Below are 26,228 nucleotides of genomic sequence, written 5' to 3' on the forward strand. Positions count from 1 at the left end.
ATTCCAACGTTTGCAGTTGTAAATCAACCTTTGTTAAGATGTAAATTAAATCTGCAGGAGAAATTCAAGTTTGTTAAAAAAGAAAACCTGTGAATCAAAGCTGAGCAAATGATCAGTGGTGAAGCTGAACAAAGACACTGAGTGAAGTAATGTGTGTTTCCAGATACAGAAAGTAAAACTCAACAGGCAACATTCCCAGTGTGACACTGATAAGTACACGTTTTGATTCTTGTAACTTCAGTGACTCACACTGTGTGCGAACCTTTGAGCATCACAGTTTTTCTTCTCTGTAATTAAACTCTCATTAGACTTTCTTAGAGGGTAATTTGTGACACAGTACAACAGAAGTGAAATCCATCATCATATTGTAGTTTTTAGAGTTGTGTAGTTTTGGTGAATAAAGTGATACAGCAGTTGTTACTGGGTCGTTCCTCATTATTAAATCATTATATCACAATAAGTTCCTCAACAACAAATCAGCTTCTATGTTTAAGATGAGTTAAAATAATCTGTTTAAAACACTTCACTAATGCATCAGACAATAACGTGGCTGTGATTATTTATATAAATGTGGCTTGAATATGATTAAAAGACTTGTTTGGAAACGTGCTGCATCTGATTTGTTGTTAAGGAACTCATTATGATATAATGAGGAAGTAATGAGGAAGTACTCAAACAACTCTGATTCACTTTACTGATCAAAGCTCTGCAACTGTGACAACAACCTCAACATGATGATGGGTTTCACTTCAGCTTACCAGACACTTCACTTTCAATGCGACACAAATTACACTCTAAGAAAATCTAATAAGAGTCTAACAGTGGGAGATAAAGATGCAGCGTCCTGGCAGCTTAGCCTGGTGTTTGCTGGGTGTAGAAACTGTCAGGAAAAGTGTTTGGAGACGAGATGATTTTGACTTTGAGTGCAGCCTTATTCGGCCCGGTGACCTCTTCTGGCTCAAAGTGTCGACTACACACGGGTATGGTGAGATATTATTGAGTTATATTTACAATCCAGCTTTTTCGTTGTTGGTCGTCAGAGGGTAAAGTGTGAAAACTAATGGAAGAGTTGACTTTCACTGAGCTCATGGAGCTCAGATGTAATTCCCTCATGACGCTGAAATTTAAACATCTTTTTCATATTTTCATTTAATCTCTTATCCAGACTGTGACAAATCCTGGACCTCACTAATTATCTAACCATGAAAAGATATATATCTAATATGGATCTTTAGAAAGCTTACAGCTAAGCTAACTCGCTAATTTGAAGATGCTGCTCAAAGTGACCCGGAAGTTTACATACTGGCTTATATGTTTGCGGAAGTGCTTCATAACGGTCCGTGCATATAACATGGATGTATTATAAGAAGGTCTTATAATACATCCATGGCATATAACGAATTCTCCTCAGAAGATTCTCATTATCTTTAGGACAGATTACCCACAACTACTCAAATCATTTCAGAGGTTGTAAATCAGTTAAATAAATCTTCACGAGAAATTTAAGTTTGTACATTTGCAAAAATTCTGTAAAAAAAAAAAAGTCACCTATCCTCTAATTGGACTCTGCGCTGTGATTGGACAGGCATTGTCCAACCAGATTCAGGTTTAAACAAAGGTCGAAATTTGTGCTTGTCTCTTCAGGGTCACACATTGTGTGGGAACTTTGAGCGCTGAGTTTGACATAGTTTTCTGCTCGGTATCCGTTGACAGACACTGTTGAGTTGGCTCCGCCGTCCACACTCGTTTATTTACCGCTCATCTTTTTTTTTTTTTTACAACTTCCTTCAAGCCTTCAGAATAAAAGTTCCATTACGGAAGTCGCCCAGAAATATCAAAAATAAAACACGAAAATGAAACAGTAACAAATATATTTGGTTGAGGTTATATTGCAGAACCTCATTAGATTCATTCAACAAAAATCACTTTTGAGGGCTTCAGTTACAACAAATATTCAGTTCGATCTATTCTGCGTTCACCTGAGGTAAGATTTAAAGAATTTTAAATGTATTACAATAAAAGATAAGATGCTAAGAGACAGGAGTCTGGTGGTTATTCTGATCCCAGCTCACAGAAGAGATTAAATTGTATGAGACCTCTCTGAATTGCTGCTATCATTTATAAATACAAAATCTACAATAATTTTATTGTTTATTTTTCAGTATTTTCCAGCATCGAGCAAACCATGTTTCTTTGTGAAAGCCAGATTCAAAATGGCTGAATTACTGTCTCCACTCTGTCATACAACTGTCAGTTGATTGATAACAAGATATTGAGACATATATGGACATCGCTTGGTGATCAATAAAGTCTTATTTTAATCTATAACAGCAAATCATTTACTTGTTGATTATGCTTTATTGTGAGGTAATCGAATAAATTTAAGATTTGTGCTGAAGTACAGAAAAATTATGTTTCTTTGTACTTTTTTTTAGAATAGAAAAGTAAAAATGTAGCTGAATTAAATCAATGGATGACGTGTATTTGTGGAATAGAAGGACTACAGACATTTTTCATAAAACTCATTTTATTCTTTAAATACACAAGCTCTTCAGAAACTGATCAGGACCCAGATACCAGGTTCACCAAAATAAAGCTGGTGCTTATGAATAAATAGATGATTTACACATAACAACACTTCAAAAACAATCATAAAGCATAAAAGTACGTCTCATTCTGACTTAGTGGAAAGTTTTTTTTAATCACCCTAGAAAGATAATAATAATAATTTACCTTCCAAAGTACGACTGCCCTGACAGAAAATGACGAGAAAAAAAAAAAAAAAAAAAAATCAACCCTTGGGAACTTTTTTTTTTTTTTTTTTTAACTTAATCATCCTGTTTCCAGCGCTCCAAAGTTCACATAGTGAAGACAAAGTGGTGTGTACTTTGTCAAGATCAATCAGCCCTCCAGAAACCATTTATGCAGGTTAGAGGTTATTTGCACAGCAGGTGAAACATGTTAACTCTCCCCTTCAAACAGGCCTCGGTCTTCACTCGGGTCCCTCAAAAAAAAACAAAAAAAAACTGTCCCACAACTGTTCAGATATTTCAGTCTGGAGGGAAGTGGTCAGGCAACCAGCACGGTCCTCCCTGCAGCCGCGGCGTTAACGCAACTACAACTCAAAACAGAAGTTAAGACGGTCGGTCTTCTGTTTACTAAACATATCTAATGTGGTGGCAGGTGAACTCGGCCGACCTAAAAACATCTACTCAACATTTACTGAGATGAAAATAAAACTCAGTCACAAACTGGAAAACATCAAACAAGATTACTTTTTTTTTCTTAAGACAAACCTACTGATGACACAGAACATTTAGCTTCTTAAGTCAGACCATCTGCACGACATCTCACTGCAATTAACAATTTGTTAAATGAGCCACTTAATGCCTAAATGTGGAGGTTTACGAGTCGGAAAAACAGCTGGGTGAGCAGCCACATTCACGTGTGTTATATGGAGAAAAGATGAAAATGACAAATCAGTCTGTGGATTATTTTAATGAGCAGTCTGAGCATTAAGATGTGAATGTTTTGGCTACTGAGGGTAAAAATAACTAGAGCTGCAGAGCAGGTCGAAGCTGACATCTGGTGTACAGCGGCTTTTATTTTGTTTTGAATCTTTTACATCTTTACCGACATATTCATCTCAACCTAAAGCACTTTATGTTGCATTTTAGGATTAAATATTTTCCACCTTATCACAAAACAATATATCAGATTAGTTTAAAAGTCTAGTGTTTTTTTCCCCCTCAGTGCTCAAGGAACTTGCTACACAAACTACGAAATGAACGTGGCCCACGTCCTATCAAAAATATTCCGTCTTTTTAAAACATTTATAACTTTCCAAAAAATTTATTTCAAAAATAACTCTTCAATATTTAAAAAGAAAAAGAAATCTTTGATACAATCTCCATGTATACAGTATCTTATATATAATGGGAAAAAGGCGACTGAGCGAGACGCTGGGACGAGACGTGAAAACGGAGACCTGACTTCAGATAATGGGGACAAAGCTACTTCAAACGGTGCATGCTAACCTGGTTGCATTTTCTTTTTTCTTTTTTTACAGTGATGGAAAACCTCTCTGCGCCTGTATATTCTGACTTTTACTGACCACAACACCCTCCGGTCACCACAGCACTTGTATGAGAGAGCTTTACATTTAGTGGATGAGATGAGAAGCTGGTGAAGAAAGAAGGGCCACCGACTTAAAAACCTCCACATGACAATTCCTGTGCGCCGTCTCCTGCTTTAAAGTGCCTTAAAGCTGCTGTGAATTCATCTAAAACATGAAACCAGTCTGAAGCTTTTCACTATTCCTGCTCCAACCAGGTCCTGACAATCGACACCACTCTCATGTCTGTGACCTCAGTGTGAGGCCACAACCAAGAGATGGTTAGCTTAGCTTAGCATTAAGACAGGAAACAAGAGGAAACTGATAGTCTGGCTCCAAAGGTGAAAAAATCCACCTAACAGCACCTTTAAAGCTCATTAATTAACACATCATAGCTTCATTTGTTTAGTTCAGTTTAGCTGGTACCTTTTTGTTACCTCTGGACAGAGCCAGGCTAACAGTTCCCCCCGTTTCCAGTCTTTATGCTAAGCTAAGCTAACCAGCCTCCTGCCTGTAGCTTCATTTTTACAGTACAAACAGGAGAGTAGCATCAATCCTCTCCTCTAACTCTTGGTAGCAAAGTACTTAATCATATTTCCCAAAATGTTCAATTAAAAAGCTGCATATTTATATCATTTCTAAATCTTTAAAGTTAAAAAAAAATGTGAGATGACTTGCAAAAAGCTTGAACAGCCAGAAAATGTGCAAAATCTGATCATTTAACAGAGACTGAAACCCTGAACAACACATGTAAAATCTCCTGAAGTAAAGAAAATCATTGGTATTTGAGTCTGAATACTGGTCAACACTGAAAGGACGCTGCTGCTCATTCAACAAGTAGGAACACAAAAGGTAATGAAGCTCTAGTTTTAAATTGATTCAAGTTTCATCCTGGACACGACAGGATCTGTCATCGGACCATCAGAATGACTGAAACTCTGAAACAAACCAGTCACATTCAGTTTTTAGCAAAATAACTTGTGGATGAAGTGGAAGCTCCAAATGGCTGAGAACCAACTTGTCGGTCACACTTAGTCTCTGGTGAGGAGCCGGTGGTAAACCCCAGAACCAGAACTACACCTGAACACAAAACCTGTTACTGACACACACTGGGCCTCATGCAGGAACCGCTCACATCAACAGATTTGTTCTGAAGCAGCATGTACGAGTAATGCACCCGTATATTCTGACTTTTACTGACCACAACACTCTAATTTTCTCCTAGTTACAATGGAAATGCACAGTTTTCATTAAGAATTATAAATATCTCGATGAATGAATGAATTTGAAGTCTAAATAAGTCACTGATACAAACTAAAATAAATTTCATGCTGAGTTATTAATTATTCTTTTGACCATATTACTGTCACGGCTGCCAATTTATTGACAGGTTTGACAACAAGGAGAGCGTCCTCTGTTCTGACACCTGACAGAATGAAATCACCTGATGTATAAACAGCCACATCACGTCCCACTGACCTCCTCCCAACTTAATCACAGACTGTTCTTTTAGCATCTAGCTTCATGTCAGAAGATTTCTGTCACAGACAACAGGTGACTGGCAGCTGTATCAGTATTTTCTAGTCGCTCTGGGTTTTCCAATATGGCTGCTGATTTCCTTACAGACTTAAAACCATGCAGTGGGAACTTCTTTCTTTTTACTGTTGGATGTTAATTTTGAGAATCAAACTTGCCCACAGGCCCCTCGTTCATCTGAATGAGAGTGGCAGGAAAATTCAACAGAAGAGATAAATCTGCCTAAAACTTTTCTGCATTGGTCAAATTCCTGGTAGAAGACTTTGTACTGTAGAAGAGTTAAAATGATTGCTGCCTGATGACTGTCCAGACTGTTCCAAACAGCTGTGCAAAGCTCGACATCTGATAAACCTTCTGACTTGAACACTCGTACGAGCAAACCTCAGTAGAAAAAAAATCTGAAGTTTAGGGTAAGAATAGAAAAAGGTTTTTGCATGAGGCCCATTGTTACCTGTGCAGCAGGTGAGCTCAGGTCACAGCATCTCGAGATGACAGGAGATGCACTTTGTTTTCATTCCTGTAATGCACATTATTTTAGAACGGACCAGCTACGCATGGAACAGTAGCACCTGATCGTATGAGTCACATCTCGAGTGCTGAATACTGCAGTCAGTAATTTCAACCAATAAGCTCATATTAAAATATAATAAATACATCCACATGAGAGACATTTCCATAGAGTGTCCTTGGGAAACATTCACTGAGGCGCTCCGAGCCGACGGGGGCCAGCGGGGAGCCTGGAAGGCAGAGCCGAGGAAAACGCTTTCAAGAGTTTGCTTGTATTTGGTCGTGTTGTCATGTTCCTTGTTTAGTGTTTGGCTTCTTGTATTAAAGCAACTTTGGTGAGCACGAAACGCACAAACATACGCCGGTTCCATATCAGTTCACATCTCTGACCTCAGAGTGGGAATGTTGTGCCAGCGGCGATGTGTCCTCCGTGCAAGTCCGACAGCGCACCGTTAGCTGTTGCATTAGCACGTCCTGCTGCGATCAACAGCTTCCCTCTCTGTGCTCAACCGCCATCTGTTAAGTAATACTTCGAGTGTGACGTGGTCTGCATGTGCGTTACATAGTGTGTGTGATGTAGAAGATGAACTCCATGTCCATGGCAGTCTGTGGTACACTGGCGCTACCTCCATGGATGACGGGGATCAGAGCGCTGTCCAGCTCGTTCATGTAGCGCTGAGGGAGGAGTCTGCCTCCAGAGCCAGCCTGGTACTCCACCTGAGAGCAAGCAAACAGATTCTCACACCTTATTTTAACAGAACAGAAGATACTTCAAACACTGTTCTGTGCTACAAACGTTGTTTTGTACCATATCAGCCTGTGTGGAGATGCGGAGAGTGATGCAGTTGATGCCACTGGAGGTGAGAACGACGAGGTGAGGAGTCAGAGCGCTGCAGGCGGCCAAAGCCATCTCCTTCTGAAACATGCTGCAGGACGACAGCACCGACGCGAGGCTGCAGTCAGGACTCTTCAGCTGATAGAACACCTGGGGGAGACATTCAGGTGAGGTCACACACCTGGGCCTCGTTCTTCATACCTGGATAACCCAGTCATCCAGATTATAATGTCCAATGATATTTTTTTGTTCTTCAAAGCTGGTTTAACTGTTGTCAGACAATTAGCTGGATCATGACCAACACATTTTTTAGTGCTGATATAATTATGATTTCAGATGACAGTATGCAGGTTGTTGAGGAATCATTATGATTTGTTATTTGATCATAATTTTATAGACATAAGTTACAATAAAATAAAAGTTTTTACACTAAAAAAGAACCAAACCAAATGTAGTTTGAGATAAATTCATATTCAACATTTTTATTTTACATTAAAATAGGAATTTGTCACCTGAACACTAAAATTTATTAAACTCAGACTACTACAGAATTCACTTACTTCATTAAAATCTGCTTTTCTCCCTCTACCAACCTGTGCAAAACCTGAGGTCCTCAGACAGAACCTGCTGTTTTTGGTATCATTTCAAAACCTCAGGCTGGAAACTTGACCCCTGCCTGGTGCACAGAGGGGGTGAGACAGGAGAGAAAACTGTAAATGAAATTCACCTCAGTGCATCTGATGGTGCGACCGTCTGACTCGAACTCTGCGTCCTGCTGCATCCTCACACTGCAGACTCCATCCAGTGGTCTCGCATCAACTCCACTAGCTTTGCTGCAGAGGAACAAAATGACATTACAGATAATGTAAATTCTCAAATTAAAAACTGGTATTCAAACAAGAGTCTGGGCCTGCTCAGGATTTATTTTATCTGTCCTATTATGTCCTAATTTATCAGCACAACCACAGAGTGATGTCACACTCTCAACTTTGCTGCTCCAAGTTTCTCTTTTCAACACAAATACTGTTTCCTTCACAAATTCTGATCACTTCTGCAGTTTTTTTTGCATCAATTTTAAGTTAGATTAAGTCAGTCAAACTGAACACTTCCTGCAAATGTTTCAAAATAAAATCCTAACAGACATACAGGTAAGGAAGAGATTATGCTCTTTGAGCCACAGGAAAGCTTTTAATGTGAAATCTATGTGCAGTGCCTTAAGGTTAAAAAAAAATAAAATAAAAACAATATTTCTGTTTGAGAAGAGAAAGCTGCTCCTGCTCTTTGACAAACTCAAGAAAATAAATTCTACCACTACAGACAATTACTGTGTGCCGTGATAGTTGTGAGTCAGCGGTGGACAGATTACACAACAGTGTGTAAACAGTTGTGTGTGTGTGTGTGTGTGTGTGTACTGAGTGCAGTGCCGTTACCCTGTGTTGACGGGTGAACTCCAGTCAACCCAGCGGACAGTGACGTTTTCTCGGAGCTCCCCTCCGTCGTTCCTGCCGCAGGGGATGTGGAAGTCTGTCTGCTCCCTCAGGGCGGAGCGCAGAGACTCCATGGTCTCTGGAGGGATTTGAATCATCAACCCGTCTGACACACAAAGACAAAGTCCCATTATTGTCCAACAACAGTCAAGTGTTGTACAACATGTATTAGACAGGTCATTATATACAAGCTTCTTTCACAGCTTTGATACAATGACATGAGACTCAGTGTTACCTTCGACAATGCTGGACTTAGCGATGAAGCCTGACGATGCCTTCAGTGCTCCATTGAAAACCACAAAACTGGCCCCGGTCACTGCAACACAACACAGACCAGTACAAGTTAACTATCTACGCAACATAAACAGGATCTCAACATTGATATTGTGCTAACTCGTCCCTTTTTTATTTTGATACAAACAGGAGACGGAGGAGTAAGCAGCATTTATAAAGACTCTCACCTGTGCGGGTCTTCCCAGGCATGCTGTTCGCCTGCGTCTGATAGTTTCCCTCCTCATTCTGGAAACACACCAGGTGAGAGTCGGCCTCCGAGCTGAAACTTGCTCCGATGCTGATGACGTGCTCATTGGACGCATTCACCACCTTCTGCATCTGTGGAACAGAGAAAACTCCACATTGTTGTGTCTGCCAGGGTCTTGTTTTATTTCTTCTGTAAAGACATGTTAAACTGAAGTCTTCTTTCTTGTCCCTGTTAGATGAGGATGGTGCTGATCGTCACATCCAGCCTTTTCTTACTTACCTCATTGAAGCTACTTTTGGGAATGTTGATGTAACTGTGGCCCATCTCCATGTGGATCCTCAGCCCCTCCACGACTGACAGACTGTACTGGTAGTTCCTCAGGTCCTGTGGGAAAAACAGTTCAGAGCCACTGAATCACATCTGAAAAGTAAAAATCCAACAGTTTTCATGTCTGCATGCAACAGCCAACAACGTGCATCTGCTGCTGTTACTGCTGGAACTCAAAACTGATCCTTGAAGCAATCACAGAATCCACAAAACCTCATCTGTGGAGCCAGCTGATCACTTTGACAGTCCTCTGTGCCATTTGGGAAATAACCTGATTTAAGGGAATGATTAACAGCAGACAGGACCACCTCAGTAACTTAATTTAAAAAATGTGGTGCCAAATGGATTAAGAACAGTTGTCCTCAGTGAGGTTTACATTCAAATGTTGTGCAAAATTTAACAGAATTAACACAAAACAACAACAAAAAAAGAACAGTTATGTTCTTTTCCATCTGTGAATATTAGGAATTGGGAGCATCGAGATAAACAGCTGCTGGAGCTGATTCTACAGTCGCTGCCATTAAACTACTACAGAAGAAGACGACACGAGAGGACGTCATTTAAAGAGCTGCAGACAGTAAAACTTAAAATAAATGGAAACATGATTTAAATCTGACATTTCTATTTGTTTCTGTTTGTGTTACTGTGAGGAAGGTTCCAGCCTCCTCATCATCACTCCACACACATCTGCTTTTTTCCTCAGTGAACGTTACATTCTTCTTCTATTTTATTAGTCACCGTTTTCATTGGACTTGGTCACATTTTGCTTCTATTGATGACTCTTCACTGACGTTTTTTATGTGCAAACAGGTGGATAGAAACACTACTACTGACAACAACAAAGGCGTCTACTGCATCTGGTTGTGTTGTCATACTTACAGCCAGTAAATTCATAATGGTGTGTCCTGTCTCTCGATACACAGAGTCCCGAAAACGGACACTGGTCAATGTAGTGGGATACACTGAGAAAGAGAGAAGATTTAGTAAGTTATCACTACATAAACCATAGAACACTGCATCAACCTGCAGCCTACAAACAACATAATGACTTATTTAAATACAATAATTTACAAGGTTTGCTTCAAAGACACAATCCATAAAACAGAAACAAGAAAAATACTTTTAGCATTGACAGATTACGTTTCTCTTAAAATCATTTTTAGACCTGCGACCTGCTCAATTTGGCGTCTTTAAAATGCTTTCATTTTTCCGACCAACAGTTCAAACCTAAAGATGATTCAGTTTATTATCACATAACATGATGTTTAGCATTTTAACCTGGAAAATTACTTAATCAATAACTGCTACTGTTCAATGCTACTGCTATCATTATTTTAACTTATTATTGTCACTGATCAGTTGTGATCAACTTCCTTCCTTTTTGCAAAATACTGTTGATGTTGTTGTTGAACTGTAGTTTTAATGTTTTGTTGTTAATACCTTTAAATGTACTGCATTGTAATATATAAAAGAATTGAAAATACTTTTATAAATATAAAGATTAGAAGTAGGAATATAAAGTTGTTGTCGTTAGTTTTTTCCATGTGATAGGAAAATCCAGTTCTGCTGTATAACATGTCCAACTATGTGCTTGTTCAAAATAAAGATGAAAACTGAAATTGACAAAGAACAATTTCTTAATCAACTCATCGTCTCAGCTTTAATAAGTTCAGACAAACAGTTGATACAGACATTAAACCACAGAGAGCTACACACCACTGTATTCAGCTCCAAGCCGAAGAAGCAGCCGCAGTGGAAAGACTTTGGCCCAGGGCACCTCCAGTTTCTGGATGAGGAGGCCAAACAGGAAGGACTGAGGAGGGAGAGTGAGGCCATCTAGAGGCTGACAGGTGGGAGAGAAGAAGAGCATCCCAGCGTGATCCTTACTTCCCAGGAAACTGCTGGTGAACGTCACGTTATCCAGCTCCTCCAAAAACTTCCCTGTAACAGAATAATGATTCTTTCATTAGTATAAAATTCTGCTATTGAGGGAAATAAATGGTCTGTATGGTACGTGCTGTTTACCTTTCTGGGCATCTTGGTAAATGGTGAGATAGAGAGTGAAGAGGTCTTTTGGAAGAGTTTTTTCCTCTGGCAAACACTCCAACAAAAACACCACCTCTCTCTGCCCCAGAGCCTGCAGACCATTAGAACCAAAGCACCAGCACTGCCGCCCGGAGTCTGATAGATAAAACAAACGCACAGTTCATCAGGGCTGGGTCTGTATGTTTAACACATCTGAAGAAAACCCAAGATCTGAGATATATTCTACTCACATGTCACCAGTTTGACGTTGATTAGCAGGTTTGCGTTCAGAACAAATGTCAGCGGTCGGGGTCCTCCTTCCTCTAATAAGTGCAGAATCTGGCAGGGGGCGGGACTTTCCTCAACCAAAACATCTGAACAGGAAAGAGCAGACAGGGTACATGTCCGGTTACATGTTTATATAGTGTTAGACTTAACTTTGTGCTGTGGCCTTTACTTTAATGTGACATTAAATTCAGACGGTGCTGAAAGCGTCAGAAATGTCACAGGTCTGTTGTTGTATTGTCTGGGATGCTTATTCAGACATGAGACCAACATGTTCAACGGTCAACACATTACAGAAAGAGATGCTTGTCTGAAAGTGGTGTTTAACCACTGAAATCATGCAAATACACTCGAGTAGACACACACCTCCTCCGTCATCCTCGCCGGTGGTGATGAGCAGGGGCGGGAGCTCATCCTCGTTGTCGGGCAGCAGACTGGGGACCCTCTTAACTGAGGAGCCGATTCCAGAGAGCAGGGCGTAATCCCAGGGTCCAGACACCGGAGGTCGAACCACCTCTGCAGCTCCACAAACTTCGGGGGTTGGGGAACCACCAACTCCAACCTCTGACCCTGCTGGGTCAGGCTGAAATGAGAGGGTCAGTCACTGTGCTACCATCCCTATTAAACTCCAATGGACAGAGTCACTTTTACTGCTCACAGTACTGAAATATTTATAATCTATAACCATATTATGGCCACTGTGACTCATCCCCACTAAGGTCTCTAGCTAGATATAAACAGTGGCTTAAACTCATGGATTTGATGTGTACTGGAGTCTACTGTTTCCCTGTAGCTTGGCTGAGTGGACAGTAAACACGTCTTACTGTTGTTTGGTCTGGAGTGACACCACTGAACTCCTGGGAGCTCCTGCGGCTCGTCACCGACAGCTTGGTTGTGTCTGCCACCTCTCCGTTGGGCAAGATGCCATCAGCGAACCACACGCGCTTCTGTTCGCGAGGACAACCTGACAACACACGGACAACGGCCTTTTCAAGGACACTGTGCAGGAAAACAAACTAAACAACAAAGTGCAGACTGTACAGTATGTAAGAGTGATCGTACTGTCGTTGTTTGGGTTTTTGAGAACGGACACAGGCACCATGACGGTGGGTGGAGGTGAGTTTAGCGTTCCGGCAGCACGAGCCTGCTGCAAAGGGGGGATGGTGCTGCAGTACTCAGATGGGACGTTGGGGTTTGGGCTGGGACCCGTAGGACTCATCATCCGCTCCAGGGCCTGGGCTACAAGGAGAGAGATGTCATTAGAGGTGTGTTCATTTTAATCTGACTCAGATATCAGTCGCAGTGGTGGTGCTCTCCACTTCACTGATTTTTAGCAGCCACGCTTGTGGAATGGGTCTCAGGATAATGTGAGCTGATCACTCAGAGGACATTCAAGGAGCTTAGATGATGAAGCCTAATGACTTTTACTCTAGTGCCAGCATGAGGTTGACATTTCTGTTTTAGTAAAATATCTCAATAACTATTGGAGAAATTGCCATAAAATTTGGTTCAGATATTCATCCACCAACTGGTCAATGTGTTCACTCATCATGTAAATTATCTCTACTGGTTGGACAGGCACAAAACTGTGTACAGACATTGATGGTTTCCAGATGATGTATCCTGCTGATCTCTATCCTCCGACTTCTCCTTTCCTGTCAGTTGAGGCTGACACTTGTGAGTTACCACAATATTTACTTCACACATTCATTCAGGATGAACTGTAACAGCTTTAGTCATCATCAAAATCAAAATTTGTTCAACACTTTGGTTTATGACTGAACAACTGCCAAATAAATAAAGTTTTAAAAAAGCTTAAAAAACTCAAATAATGACCAGCTCTGTAGTTACAGATGGGTTTCTGTAGTTTTGTTGCTCTGCCTCTCCTGCTGTTCTAAAACCATGTGCAGCAGCTCTAAGTTTAGACAGTCCAGTCTTACACTGTGCAACAGGTGGGGAGATAAACTCCCCACATCCTGCCGGATGTGTATGAAACACAGTAGTGTTTGCTGACATGTTAGCCGTAAACAACTTGAAAAATTGTTGTAGCAGCTGTTGTTTTAAAATCTATATCCTACCCTCTAGTGGTGAAATAAGCTTAATGCAGCATAGTAGTATGAGTGATACTACAGTACTGTTTTTATGTAGGCTACAGGCTTTACCCTCAAACAGAGAGCTCAGTTCTTTAGAGACCCAGGACAATTATTATATCTTATTCCTCAGACCTTCCTTCTATTGACTATTAAAATTATTTGTTTTTAAAAGTTCTCTGGTGTCAACTTTACAACATTGTTGAAAATCACAGTTCTTCTAACGCCTTCATGTTCGTAGGTATGAAGGTATGAAGAGTGTTTTTGGCATTAGAAATTAGACAATTATATTAGAAATTAGCACAGACAATGATAAAGATGTGTGTTTATGTTTCTGCTTTTTGATATTGGAGGGTTTTGATGACAGAAACTCTGAGTGCCGAAGGTGCGTCTGAGGCAGCTGATGATGAGGATTATATTGTAATATCAGCTCAGACAGAAACAAGCAGGAACATGAGTGTGACAATAACAGCTCAACAGTGCACACCGCTGTGTTACAATGAGAGCTGCAATTCACTGTCACAGATTTAGAAAAGAAGCAATTATCTCAGATCAAATCAGAGACAATTAACATTTTAATTAACGTCTGTGTAGAAGCTTGTTGAAAACTGACATTAGTGCAGATGAATGAAAGTTACTGCAAACAGAACAGACATGAGCGGTTACTTCCAGGAAAGCTGGTTACGACTGGAAGGCTTTTCCACTTGCATTCCCAGAAAATGCTGATGTGGCACACGTCTACATTATATTGATTAAGCATCATAGGCTTTTATTGATCTGGTGTGCACTGACAACAACCACAATGTGGCTTACAGAAGCACAGGAGCACAACCACATCAGGAGGAAAGAAGCCCACCGCAAAGACATTACAAGTATTCAGACCCTTGTTAATGGAAAAAAAGTCCCTTGTCAGTCACACAGCGTCACCATGAGAAGAGCTGTTTCACCTTGTTTTGCTAGGAAAGGATGACAAGGCACAAAAAGTCATCCAGGGCTTGAGGCAAATTACTTCAAGTACAAGTAAAAATACATTAGTGACCTCATTTTACATGTCACACTAACAGACACAAATACTCCTCTTTAAAATCGGTCAAAATGGTGAATCACATGTTCTGCATTGACTATAAACACTACAACAAACTAGCAAAACATTAGCAGTACACAATCGCAACACAATAACAACAGCCTACTTATCAGGAAGTCAATGCATCTTACCTCATCCTCATCATCCCCTCTGCTAAAACTCAACCAGTCCAAATCACCATGAGTCTGAGTCTGACTTTAGACACTCGCATCACGGCTCCTCGCTTATCTCCATGAGTCTATGTCTGTTGTTAGCCATGATAGCCTGTTAGCTCTAGGCTGGGGTGCGTACGGTGAGCCTCACATGCAGCTCACCATACTGATATGAGAGATGGAGAGCAAAGAGGAGAGAGGGAGGGAAGGAAAGGAGGAGGTGACGGAGAGGAGAGAAGGATCGCATCACGCTGCTCGAGCATCCGTCGGCCACTAAAAGTGGATCACCTCTTTCTTCTTAATTTAGACAGAGTGTGAGCATCACATGTCTACTGCGTTAGGCGGCTCCTGTATCACACACACAATCAAGGACAAATGCCAGTGTCCTGCTATAACTCTCCTCCCTCTCCTCCTGCCCTCTCCTTCCACCTCCCCCCTCCTGTCTCCCTCTCCGTGTCCATGCTGCAGTCTTTAACTATAAAAAGGTGCCTCTCATGCCTTTTGTCATCAAGGCAGAGACTTAAACTAAAGAAACAGAAACAAGACATCTGATTTTACATTATTTTAAACATAATGTTCTTGAAGTGAGAAGACAATTTTTTATATGAATGTTTAAATTTTTAATAATGTTCAGAGGGACATGAGAGTGAAAGCCCCTGAGCCATTTTGTACAGAACATTTTTTGTTTTACGCCTTAAATATTCATCAACTGCACGATGAAAATGTTAGTGTGAAGTTATGTTAAGTTTTAATGACAACTAGTGAATTAGTTTGATACTGAACTCACTGTGTTGTAGGTAAGTAAACAGCTGTTAATTCTAACATCAGCTATGTAGCAATAGCTAAACATACAAATAGCTACTTTAAGTTTTAATGGTGACTTGAAGGTTTTGTCTGTTCCTGAGAGGGAATGAAAAGCTCAAACTAATAGCATCCTGTTAAACTGAACCACCATACGGAAACAGTACAACCTAGACAAGTGTGAAATATTAAAGCTGCTATAACTATAATTTTTTGGCTACTTGGGAGAATTGAATCCACACTATAAACACAACATTGATATAGCATCAGCTTCTAAAGTTGTTACAACAAATGTATTAGCATTTGTTAACACTAATTTGGAGTCTCATTTGTATCCACCTTTTGTCCTCACAAACTGCTGTTTGGTGCTGGACTAGTGGTTTTAACAGAGCTGTTTTTGCAGGAAGCAGCTGCTGCTGCAAACAACGTTGACGAGAGCAGTGAAACTGAACCAAAACTGTAAAATTACAGACTGTGAAATCAAATAGTCGAGTGAAGTTTGGTGACAAATCTCTGTAGCTCAGTAAAATCAACACCTTTCACTTTACAGTTTAATTTGATCTGTTGATATGAAAATAGTGATTACTGCAGCTTTAAAATGTCATTATATAGATTAAGCGCATGTTCTCAATCAATTAGGTTCAACAAAAACGCTTTCAGTCATGTAACCCAAGGTTTTGTATATACACTGACAAGAACTTTATTTACTGATCTACCGGATCTTCCACCTCAAAAACTGTGTTTCTTCCTTCTGTTTACACACTAGTGATCCTCTATTAGTGAGCAAAACACTCCAGAAAAGGAGGAACATGCTGTGTGTTTACAATGGAGGCAAATCATTGAAATTCTGTGACTATTTTAATCCAAATATAAAAAATAATAATAAATCACAGCCTTCTAATGCCATGTGTCCCACAGAGATTTAGAAACTGAGCATACACAACAGAGTTGTCCCATTTCAGGGGTTTATCAATAGTATACAACTGATCAGAACTCAGAAAAAAGCTTTTTCTCTTGAAATGATCATCAACCATCAGGCAACCCCTGAATGACAACGCCCTTCTGTCAACAATCATACTGTGATTCACTGTGATTTTCCTTGTAAGATGCTGAGATCATATCTGGGTATCGATTAGGAACTAGTTTTTTCTCTTGTATATGAAGTGAAACTTCTGTGGCTGAACCAGATCTCCAGTCAGAGAGAACTAGGGCCTTACCTCGGTGTATGGTATCAAAGCAGATGACACACACGCGAGCCTCTTTCTCCAGGTACTTGAGCTTACACTTCCTGGTGCAGCACACAGCGCAGTAAACCTGCCACAGAGGAGAGAGGATGAAAGAGACATGGACAGTAAATCCTCATAACTAGGACCAAAGGTACAGGAATGCACGGTACATCTAAGCATGTTTATCTAGTTGTTTAAGTAGCAGCAGTCGTGCTGTGAACAATAACACATCCTTAACAGTCCCCTCTAATGCTGCTTTAATCACTGGCCTTTAAAGGACTTAGCGCTAGCTTTAGGACACATGGCTCAGTGGAGATCTATAGAGGAGCTGGAAAAAGAACTGCTGACTCACGCTCTTCGCTTCCATGGATCCACTATGCTATATTTGGTACTGGGAGGTAATCTGTTTTATTTAACCATCTCTGAAACACGAAGGTTCATGAGAACGTCCGCTTTAATTTCCTAATGGAAATCGTTTATTCAATCTCTTAAAGTAACAACATTAAGGCTCCTAAAAATTACTGCAAATGCTTCAGCCAGAAGATTAATCAATTGGTCAATTGACATGATTGATTAACAACTATTTTGATAACTGACTTGTTTCATTTCAGTCATTTTTTGAGCAACAAGGCCAAATCATCTTTATTTACAGCCTCTTAAATACGAGGATTTTCTGCTTTTCTTGCTTCTTTTCTTGAACAGAATATTTTGAGGTTTTAGACTATTGGTCCCGTCTCATGTATCGTAATGGGCATTATCACTGTTTTCAACATATTCAGATAACTAACATCTTCATTTTGTGTTAACAGTTCCCCTTGAAGCTTTGTTTCTGCTACTAGTATTTTAGAACAAGGATTAGTCAGTCAACTAGTGAGTTGATCAACACAAAATTAATTACCAATAACTCTGATAATCAAGCCAAAATGCCAGAAATATATCTGTTCCAGCTTCTCATGTCTAGGCTGTTTAACATACCTTCCCACACGCTCGACAGTGATGCCGCCTCTTGGTAAAGGTGAACCTCTGGTAGCAGTTCATACAGTTGGGGGCTTCAGAGTCTGGCACCCAGGCAGGCTGCCTGCTCCCCAGCTCCTCCGCTCCCTCTCTCTTCCAATTCACTGGCCTGGCACCATCTGTGGGTGACTCCCCAGGGTAAGGTGGGGGCTCTGAGAGTTCATCATACTCCACACTATAATCCTGGTGCTCCTGAGTGGCGTATATAGGGCTTGAATCCCTAATGTTGGAATGCTCCTCTGTAAGACTCTGGCTTATGGGTGAACTCTCTTCATCCTCTGCTGAACTTGGCCCTTTGGAAAAACCACTGACAGTCTGAGGCTGCTCCCCTTCTTCTTCTTCTTCTTCCCCTGCTGGTGGAGATCTTGCAGTTTGGCAGTGAAGCTGTTTAGGTCTTGCACCTCCATAGGAGGGCTGCTGATCAGGGCTACTGCTGTGCTGGGACTGGGGAGTGTTGCTGGTCAGAGAATGGCTTACACCAGAGGAGAGTTCTGGCTCATCTTGGCAAGGTCTGCAAGAGTCGTGTGATTGTTGTGGAGCACCAGGGTTGAAACTTCCCTCCACAGACACACACATTGTTCTGTCACTTTCTGGAGAAGCCAGACCCTCTAGCTCTTCCCGTCTACCTCGACCACAGCTTCTCAGTTCCTCTTCCACAAGCCTGTGCTCTATTTCCCCATTTGAGTCTGAGAGACTTTTAGGTTGAGTACAATCTCCAGAACTGCTGCAATAAGAGACACTTCTGCCTTGCTCTGCCTCTGTGTGAGCCTGCAGGAATGCATCTAACTCTTCATCAGTAACCAGCAGCTCAGCCTGGTCACTCTCAGGCAGATACTCAAAGCCAAACTCAGGAGGATCAACAGGGCTGGGTTCTGAGCGATCAGAGGAGGTGTGGTCCGCAGAAGGAACGGCAGAAGCAGGTTCAAGGGACACATGCTGCCCCTCTGGTGACAGCCTGCCCTCTGCGGCCTGCTGGGACACAGACACTGTCGGGTAAACAGGTTCCTTTGAACAGGACCCATCCTCCCTGGACTCCAGTGCTGACAGGGAGTCTGCCTCTGTGCTCTCAGACACATCTGCCTCATCACATTGTTCTGAAGCTTGTCCTGACTCATCTGTGCTCTTTGGTTTCACCAGAGCTCCACACATGGACACGGCTATGGGCAGGCATGATAAGCCCACCGGGTCACCAGCAGGAGACTCTGCCTCACCTTTATCTGAGGCTTCTCGTGACTCGTCCTCTTTATTCACTGAGGTGGCTGTTGTTGATTCTTTAATGCTCTCAGCAGGGAGGGTGTCCTCTGGTTCACAGAGGTCTAAAGAGTTATCCACCACTCGGTTTGTACAAGCCACCTCCTCACAGTCCCTCTCCTCTGTGTCAGCTGACTCAGCAGTCCTTGGTGATGGTGAATCATCTGTAGACTCACAGCCCCTCTCCACTGCTGCAGGCAGAATGACGTCCAGCAGACTGAGTGAGGCCGAGTATCCGCCACCCTGCTCAAGGGAATCAAGACTCAGCAGCTCGTCTTTCCCTGCAGAGGCTTGCTCCTCCTTAGTGCCCCCACTGCCATCACCTTGGCTTAGCCCCCCTTGCTCCTCCGTGACCACGGGGCCGTCAAAGTCCACAAGCAGGGTCTCCTCCTCCTGCATTTGCTTCTCCACCATGTCCAGCTCGCTGAAAGCATCGTGGCTGTTGGCCCTGACCAGGATGGCAGAGCTCGTGTCATTCACAAGGTCACACACTGGCTTCAGCGCTCGATCGGGGCAGGGGGGCGCAGAACTTTTAGCTGGCCCGCGATCCACCGAAGAGAGAAGGTCCACTCCGGTGAGAGGCTGACCTTTGACCTCTCTGTCATCGGTGCTGCGGTTGTGACTGCTGGAGCGGTCGGGACAGCTGGTGGCAGAACCATAATGAAGAGAGTTGAGGTCAGGGAGGCTCGGTGGGACGGTGGACGCCTCGGACGATAAACACTGAGAGCCCAGGGAGGAGAAGGGGTACACAGAGGGCTTCAGGAAAACGGACGTGGAATCAAGTTCCTCTGGAATCAAAAAAAGAACAAAATAAGTTAAGCTCAGATACACAAAGATCATAGAGATATCACACTATGCTTCCACTTTTAAGTAATTAACTACTACCGAACTACCAAATTTCTATTTCTTTTTCACAATGATTTAAACAACTTCACAAAAAATTAGAGAGGGAAAAAAAACAACACAAAACCAGCTTATGCATAAAAAGTGATGGATCAGACATTAATCCAATCTGACTGTGAATCATCTTGTTGAGCTGGAACAATTAGTGAATTTATGGTTGAGTAGTCGATTGATAAAACAAAACAAAACAAAACAAAACAAAAAAAAAATCAGACAACCATTTTGATAATAATTGTGTATGTCAATTTTTATATGTCAAGCATTTACCATTCCCAGATTCTCATAAATTATTTGATGGATATCTACAGATCCTGCTATCGAGTGTGTTGATTGTGGGGAAAATCAATTACATCGAGAAAATAATAAAAAGGTAAATCATTAATAAAAAATAATCACTGGCATTGGTTGCAGCCTGAGAACTTACCTGTATTGAGCTCAAAGTCATCAAGCAGTTTGTCTAGATCACATACAGCTGCCTTGAAGAAGCTGTCCATGCTGGGTTAAAGCAAAGGGCCTTTAATCCCCTTCAATTCCTACACAGAAAAAAAAAAAGATGCGTTGTAATCCTGCAAAAAGAAAGTATCATTGCAAACACCATAAGCTTACAGTCTCTTATCTTTGCTTTTTAAGGCGGTACTGTAAAAATTATCTTTAGGAGCAAGAATCTAGGTCACTTGTTGACACATTAACTCACTGTGACTTTCTTGTTTACTCACAAGCAGCAGAGCATAACAGCTTTAAGGGTTAATGCAAACAATAACACTAAGTCAAACATTACAAATTATAGCAACACTGAAGCAGCAAATACATGAATGTGACAACAACAAATCATTCAGATTTAGTTACTAAAGCAGGAGGTCGTGGCAGTGGTTTTGTTTTTTTACAGCAGAGCAAGGCACCAACCACACCTTAAAACTGTCTAAACATTTACTGTGTTGCGTTAGGAGTAGTTTGAAAATGACACAGAGGCTCCTAAGAGACTTAACATAACATCTTCTCCGGGTTTGATTTTAGGCCAGATATTAAAGTTCATCAAACCCTGTGTTTCTCCTACAAGTAAACAATGACGTCAGATCACGCATGGACATATTTTTGGGATGGTTGTAGGTACTTTTAGAGGATGTGATGTTTATGATGGAGCTGAAATAATTAGTCCACAGGAAAACAACCGGCAACTATTTTGGTAATCCATCAAAAAGTTTAGTAAAACATGCCAGACGTTCTCTGATTCCTACTTCTCAGGTGAGAGGGTCTGCTACCTTTCTTTGTTGTTTGTTGTAAATTGAATATCTTTGGTTTTGGTTGAATATAACAAAGACTTCGCCTTAGGCTCTGCAAAGCTGCAACAAGCATTTTTTCCACAAACTAAACATTTAATTGAAAATATAATTGTCAAATTAATTGATAATGAAAATAACTCTTAACAAACTTATCTTATGCAAAACAAAACTGTGCTTCAACAGTCAATGCTAATGTGGACATGTGGAGGCTTTCATGTCAACCAGCTGGAACTGTACAAGCCCAGAAAATGATAGTATCTACCTGATACGTAACCTTTTAGGCCAGGAAAATACTTTCAAACTACATCATGATACTGTGTTATGCTAGCTGATACAGACAGTATCTAGTGTCATGTAATAGACACTATACTGATATATCACCCTGCTCTTGACAGGAAAAAGAATCTAACTTTATAACTTTGCAAAACATCCTTCGGCATGCACAGAAGTCTACCATCAGAACAAGCCCTACTGCTTAATTTATATACATTAACAGACTATTCAGAAATTTAAAAGCTGACAAAACAATACAATTTGAAAAACACAAGCTCTCTGGTTTTAAATAAGAGTATATAACCTGCGCAGAGAAGGGACCATCACCATTTTCCTCACACAGACCAGTTTCACAGCAAACAAGCCGTGTTGCATCATGTGATTTTCTTCTATCACCACTCAACACATACATTAGTGATCAGTGTCAACACCAACTAATTCAGTTTTTCTGCTTGGTAGGAAAACGGCTCATATTTTGATTATTAACCTTTAACTTGGAAATTGTTTAATTCTGTATAATCTGCAGCACAAACTCAACTGAGTCTCTGTTTTCAAAAAGTTGAGGGTTTTTCCACTGAGGCTTGAACACTACCACCTGGGGGCAATGTCATGACTTTCCTTCTCCATGTTGCACAGGAGACACACTGTCCAATTTCAGATGGCCTGCAGCTGTTTGGCTGAGCCAGCTACAGAAAGCTCAGAACTACTGAGAATCAACTTTTACCAGAGGGAAATATTAATATCTATGTTATGTCACCTCATGACTGGGAGAACAATGTGATACGTAAGTCATGGATGTCCTAAACTCAACCTCTATGCAACAGCAAAAGGAAGAAGCCTGCATGAGCGACTCACAAAAAGGGAGAAGTGTGTATTGTGGGTCGCTGGCTGCAATAATGCACTGTGCCAACACAATAACAACACTCATATTGCTTCAAGTGTGTGGAAGTGTAGTCTGATAATTGCATCACTCCCATTAGGTTCAGCCTCAATCACTAGCAAACACAGGAGCCCCCCATCCTACAGTACTTTTGCATGATACTGATCATCCCACAATGAGACATGTTAAATCAAATTGTTTCCTCTAACTCTGTCGCCCTTCTTCACTCCTAAAGTTAAGCTCCATGGATCAAATAAACTGTCAACACCTTTACAAAAAATCTAAACCAGATTTATGGAGCAGGAAATCAGAAATCAGTTAATATTACTGAGAATGAAAACAGGTCAAATTCCAAGAAAGCAAATCTCAAGTATGGCTGAAAATAACTGAGGGCAAACATCAAATACTTTCTAAAAATGAAGTGCTTGAAAAAGGAAGAGAACAACACCCTCCTCTCCAAAAATGATCAGCAGTTTAATTTAAAACCTTTAAATGTGGATTCAACATCGTTTGAGTATTGCCATGGAAAGTATTTTGTAGTAACCTCAGGGACAAAATGGGATTATGTCAGATTACTTTTAAAGTGTCCAGCATTTTAATCAGATGCCTGATGGCACTCTTTGTTTTCCTGCAATCAATGTAATCAAAACAACTCGTACAAATGCTTGTTTCTTTTATCACTTTGTCCACTACATTACTGAGTAGGAATAGGAGGAAGTACTGTCGACTTCCAGGCAGACATCAGCTGATGTAGACCCCCACAAGAGTGATAACAAAGACAAAGCATATTGTAGTGACTCCACAACACAAAGGACACTAAAGGCAGCTAAAGACGCCTCCTTTTTCCACAAGTTAGTGTGTCAGTGATGTGTAAATTTAGCAAACAAATTCTTTCCTACTTCCCTCAGAAACCCTCTACTGTGTCAAACAATAACTGGTAACTATGTAGGCTAAATGTGGATGGGAATGAGGAAGTCAGTCACTTAAACATCACAGTAAAAATATGCACTTCCATGGATCAGGACTTACCAGTTGTTAATAACAGCCATCTGCCATTTCTGTTATATCTGGAATTAAGAGGTGTCTCTAACATCATCTATTATTTTTCTTTGAGCCCAACATTTTTATTTAATTTTCCCATTTTACTGATGAGTGCACAGATGAAACTGCCTTCACACAAAAGTCATAGACTGCATTAATGAAATCTGAAAAACAGTCTCTGGAAAAAGGCAAAATGTGTATCAAAATCTGTGCTTTAGGTCTGTGTAATACTGAAGAAACCAGTAATACTCCACATCAGTACCATTCTGCTGCAGATAATAGAGCAGAAAAAAACAAGAGTTACACAAAAACCACTGGCACAGCTGCCCTAGATTCACACCATGTAGCACTCAGCAGTTGTCTACCGCAGCTGAGGGTCTTCCTAAAATTACATCTTCGATTTTAATTATCCATCCCACAACCTATAGACAAAGCTCTTCTTAAGTTAAGATAGGGCCAACTCATCATGTAGTAGTAACATTTGAGGAAGACAGGGTCCATAACTATTTTGTCAGACAGGATGGAAACACAAGCACAATTTTGAGCATTCCCACCTTGTTTTTCTCTGACTTTAATAAACAAAACTACACTACTATAACCTGGGGTTCAGTGACAGGTAGGAGTATATATTTATAGGAGAGAGAAAGCTGTGAGGCCACTAAACTAACTGGAAAAAAGATTAAATATTGAGATGAGGTGTTGTGGTTCTAAGTTGACAGTTTTATCACTCGCCACATCTATCAAAATGTGTGAACTTATTTAAATATTATGAGGTCAGGTTATCGACAGTATGAACAGCCAGTGTAATCTGGTGTCTGTTTACCGCTGCAGTCTCAGGACCTGACAGGGCACAGATTTCACTGGCAACCGCACCAACGCAGAGCTGTGTATTAATCTGTGTCCATAACATTAACACATTTTTCCGTCATGGAAAGAGCGTTTTTACCTAACGTTCACATTACACAAAAATCCCCACATCACAAAAAGGGCAGCTTGGCGGATATTCTTGGGCATGAAGGTGAAGTGTTATCCACTCTGTGCCGTTTTAAAACCTTTACGAAATTAGCAAACAAGCTAACTAACCTGGATAGCCCGACGATAAGCTAATAATACACATGAAAGCGTTGACGTTAGCGAGCAACGTTAGCAGCTAACATTTCACCATAAGAAACACATTTAGCTCGACCAACTGTCAACAACACAGACCGCTGTTTGTCGCCGTGTATGAACGTAATAAACCTGTAGCAGGTGTAGCTAAAGTTAGCCTGTTAGTTATTATTAATCGCCGGCTAATGCAGCTAGCAGACTGTGGGTTAACCTGGTTTTCTTTCTGAATTCCTTACCAGCACCGTTTTACTCCATAGCTCCGACGTCGTCTTCAACAATAACGCCGGTCCACCGACAAACGTGGCCGGTACCGCGGACTCATTCTCGGAGAAGACCGTGAAAGTTGCCGGGGTAGCTGGCTGTCGGACTCGCTCCTCCGGAGACTCAGGCGGCCATCTTGAGCTGCGCCGTCGGGAGGTCGCAGGCTCTCACCGTCTGTCGCGTCGTTATTCTGCACAAACGCGGCAGTGAGTCGGGATTACAGGGTAGAAAAGTGACAGAAATTCACTCATTTTATGTTAAGTTTTACACACATTACACAGACATTTCTTCAAAGGTTTATGATATTATATGCATGACTTTTGAATTAGTTTTTTTAATGCTGCAAAGTTTGGCTGCAGATTACGTTTTGTAAGAAGTAAATAAAACCCTTTTTCAAATGTAAATGCACAAATTAAAAAAGTTAAAACAGTAATGGCATGTGTAAAAGTCAGTACTACTAAATCTTCTCATTTTGTGGCACCTCGGCCCAAAGAAGTGAGTTGGGAGCCACTGGACCAAACTATCTAACGGTGTATTAGAGTCAAAACTATCTCCACTTGGTCAGATATAATAATATATCAGTCACAGAGGACGTTTTTCTACAGAATAAGTGCCTTTTTACTTTTAATACTTGAAGTACCAGTACATTTTGCTCATAATACTTGTGATCTCTTACTTAAATTGGATTTTAGATAAATTTCTTTTGCTTGTGGAGTATTTTAACAGTAATGTAGTGGTACTTTTACTTAGATAAATGATAAATGATCTTGTACTTGTAATACTTGTGCACTTTTCTTAACCCCAGTACCTCTGTGTGTGAATGGTAGTCACACTCTTCTAAGGGCAAGAGCAAATTTACTTATTCAGTATAGCACAGTTCATACACTGCAGGCATTGTCATAGTGCTTTAGGTTTATTTAAAAGTAGAGTTTCAAAGAGCGACTCTGTGAGAAAATGTAAACATTTGTAGGAAATATGCTCGACAATAATGAGGAAGATAAATATATAAATAAGCAAATGTTTTAACATTAGAGGGCAGCAGAGGATCATGGGGTTTGAAGGCTGCTCTTCAAGGCACAGGTTCACACCAGTCTTCATTTATGGGTCATGGCTTCTCTCAGGTACAGTCATTAGTGTTTTCATTTAATGTGTGGCATTCAGATTTACATTCAGTTCTATAAATACAGCATAATTTAAATTAAACTATTATAATCAAGTTCTTTTATTTATTTGTATCAAGTTCTTCTTATTTATTTGTGTCATATGAG

At 40.8% G+C, this 26,228-nt stretch overlaps 1 protein-coding gene and 1 long non-coding RNA gene across 2 annotated transcripts; both read right to left on the reverse strand.

Annotated features, from left to right (window-relative positions):
• Positions 1–5,759: 5,759 nt before the first annotated feature.
• Positions 5,760–25,621, reverse strand: zfyve16 (zinc finger, FYVE domain containing 16). Its single transcript, XM_071465336.1, has 18 exons — positions 24,936–25,621; positions 20,543–20,651; positions 17,926–20,003; positions 16,942–17,038; positions 12,660–12,836; positions 12,422–12,561; positions 11,964–12,180; positions 11,564–11,686; positions 11,313–11,468; positions 11,004–11,228; positions 10,167–10,249; positions 9,240–9,344; positions 8,941–9,091; positions 8,715–8,795; positions 8,423–8,585; positions 7,720–7,825; positions 6,966–7,142; positions 5,760–6,874 (listed from the first exon to the last, which is right to left on the reverse strand). The coding sequence occupies exons 2-18, from the start codon at positions 20,610–20,612 to the stop codon at positions 6,716–6,718; spliced, it is 4,308 nt and encodes a 1,435-aa protein (XP_071321437.1). The 5' UTR covers positions 20,613–20,651; positions 24,936–25,621; the 3' UTR covers positions 5,760–6,715.
• LOC139611067 (uncharacterized) lies at positions 14,148–16,931 on the reverse strand. Its single transcript, XR_011686245.1, has 2 exons — positions 16,036–16,931; positions 14,148–15,823 (listed from the first exon to the last, which is right to left on the reverse strand). It is a non-coding gene; the product is annotated as an uncharacterized lncRNA (long non-coding RNA).
• Positions 25,622–26,228: the final 607 nt, after the last annotated feature.

This window comes from Trachinotus anak, unplaced genomic scaffold (assembly GCF_046630095.1).
Source record: "Trachinotus anak isolate AG129_WGS33_773 ecotype Australia unplaced genomic scaffold, CSIRO_AGI_Tana_v1 ptg000028l, whole genome shotgun sequence".
Lineage (NCBI taxonomy): Eukaryota > Metazoa > Chordata > Actinopteri > Carangiformes > Carangidae > Trachinotus > Trachinotus anak.

Excerpts from the sequence above, each read along its gene's own strand:
- zfyve16 (XM_071465336.1), bottom strand. The coding sequence starts at position 20,612 with ATGGACAGCTTCTTCAAGGCAGCTGTATGTGATCTAGACAAACTGCTT. Across the intron at positions 10,250-11,003 it reads GCTTGGAGCTGAATACAGTG|TGTATCCCACTACATTGACC; the intron begins GTGTGTAGCTCT and ends TCTCTTTCTCAG. Across the intron at positions 7,143-7,719 it reads GCACCATCAGATGCACTGAG|GTGTTCTATCAGCTGAAGAG; the intron begins GTGAATTTCATT and ends TGTCTCCCCCAG.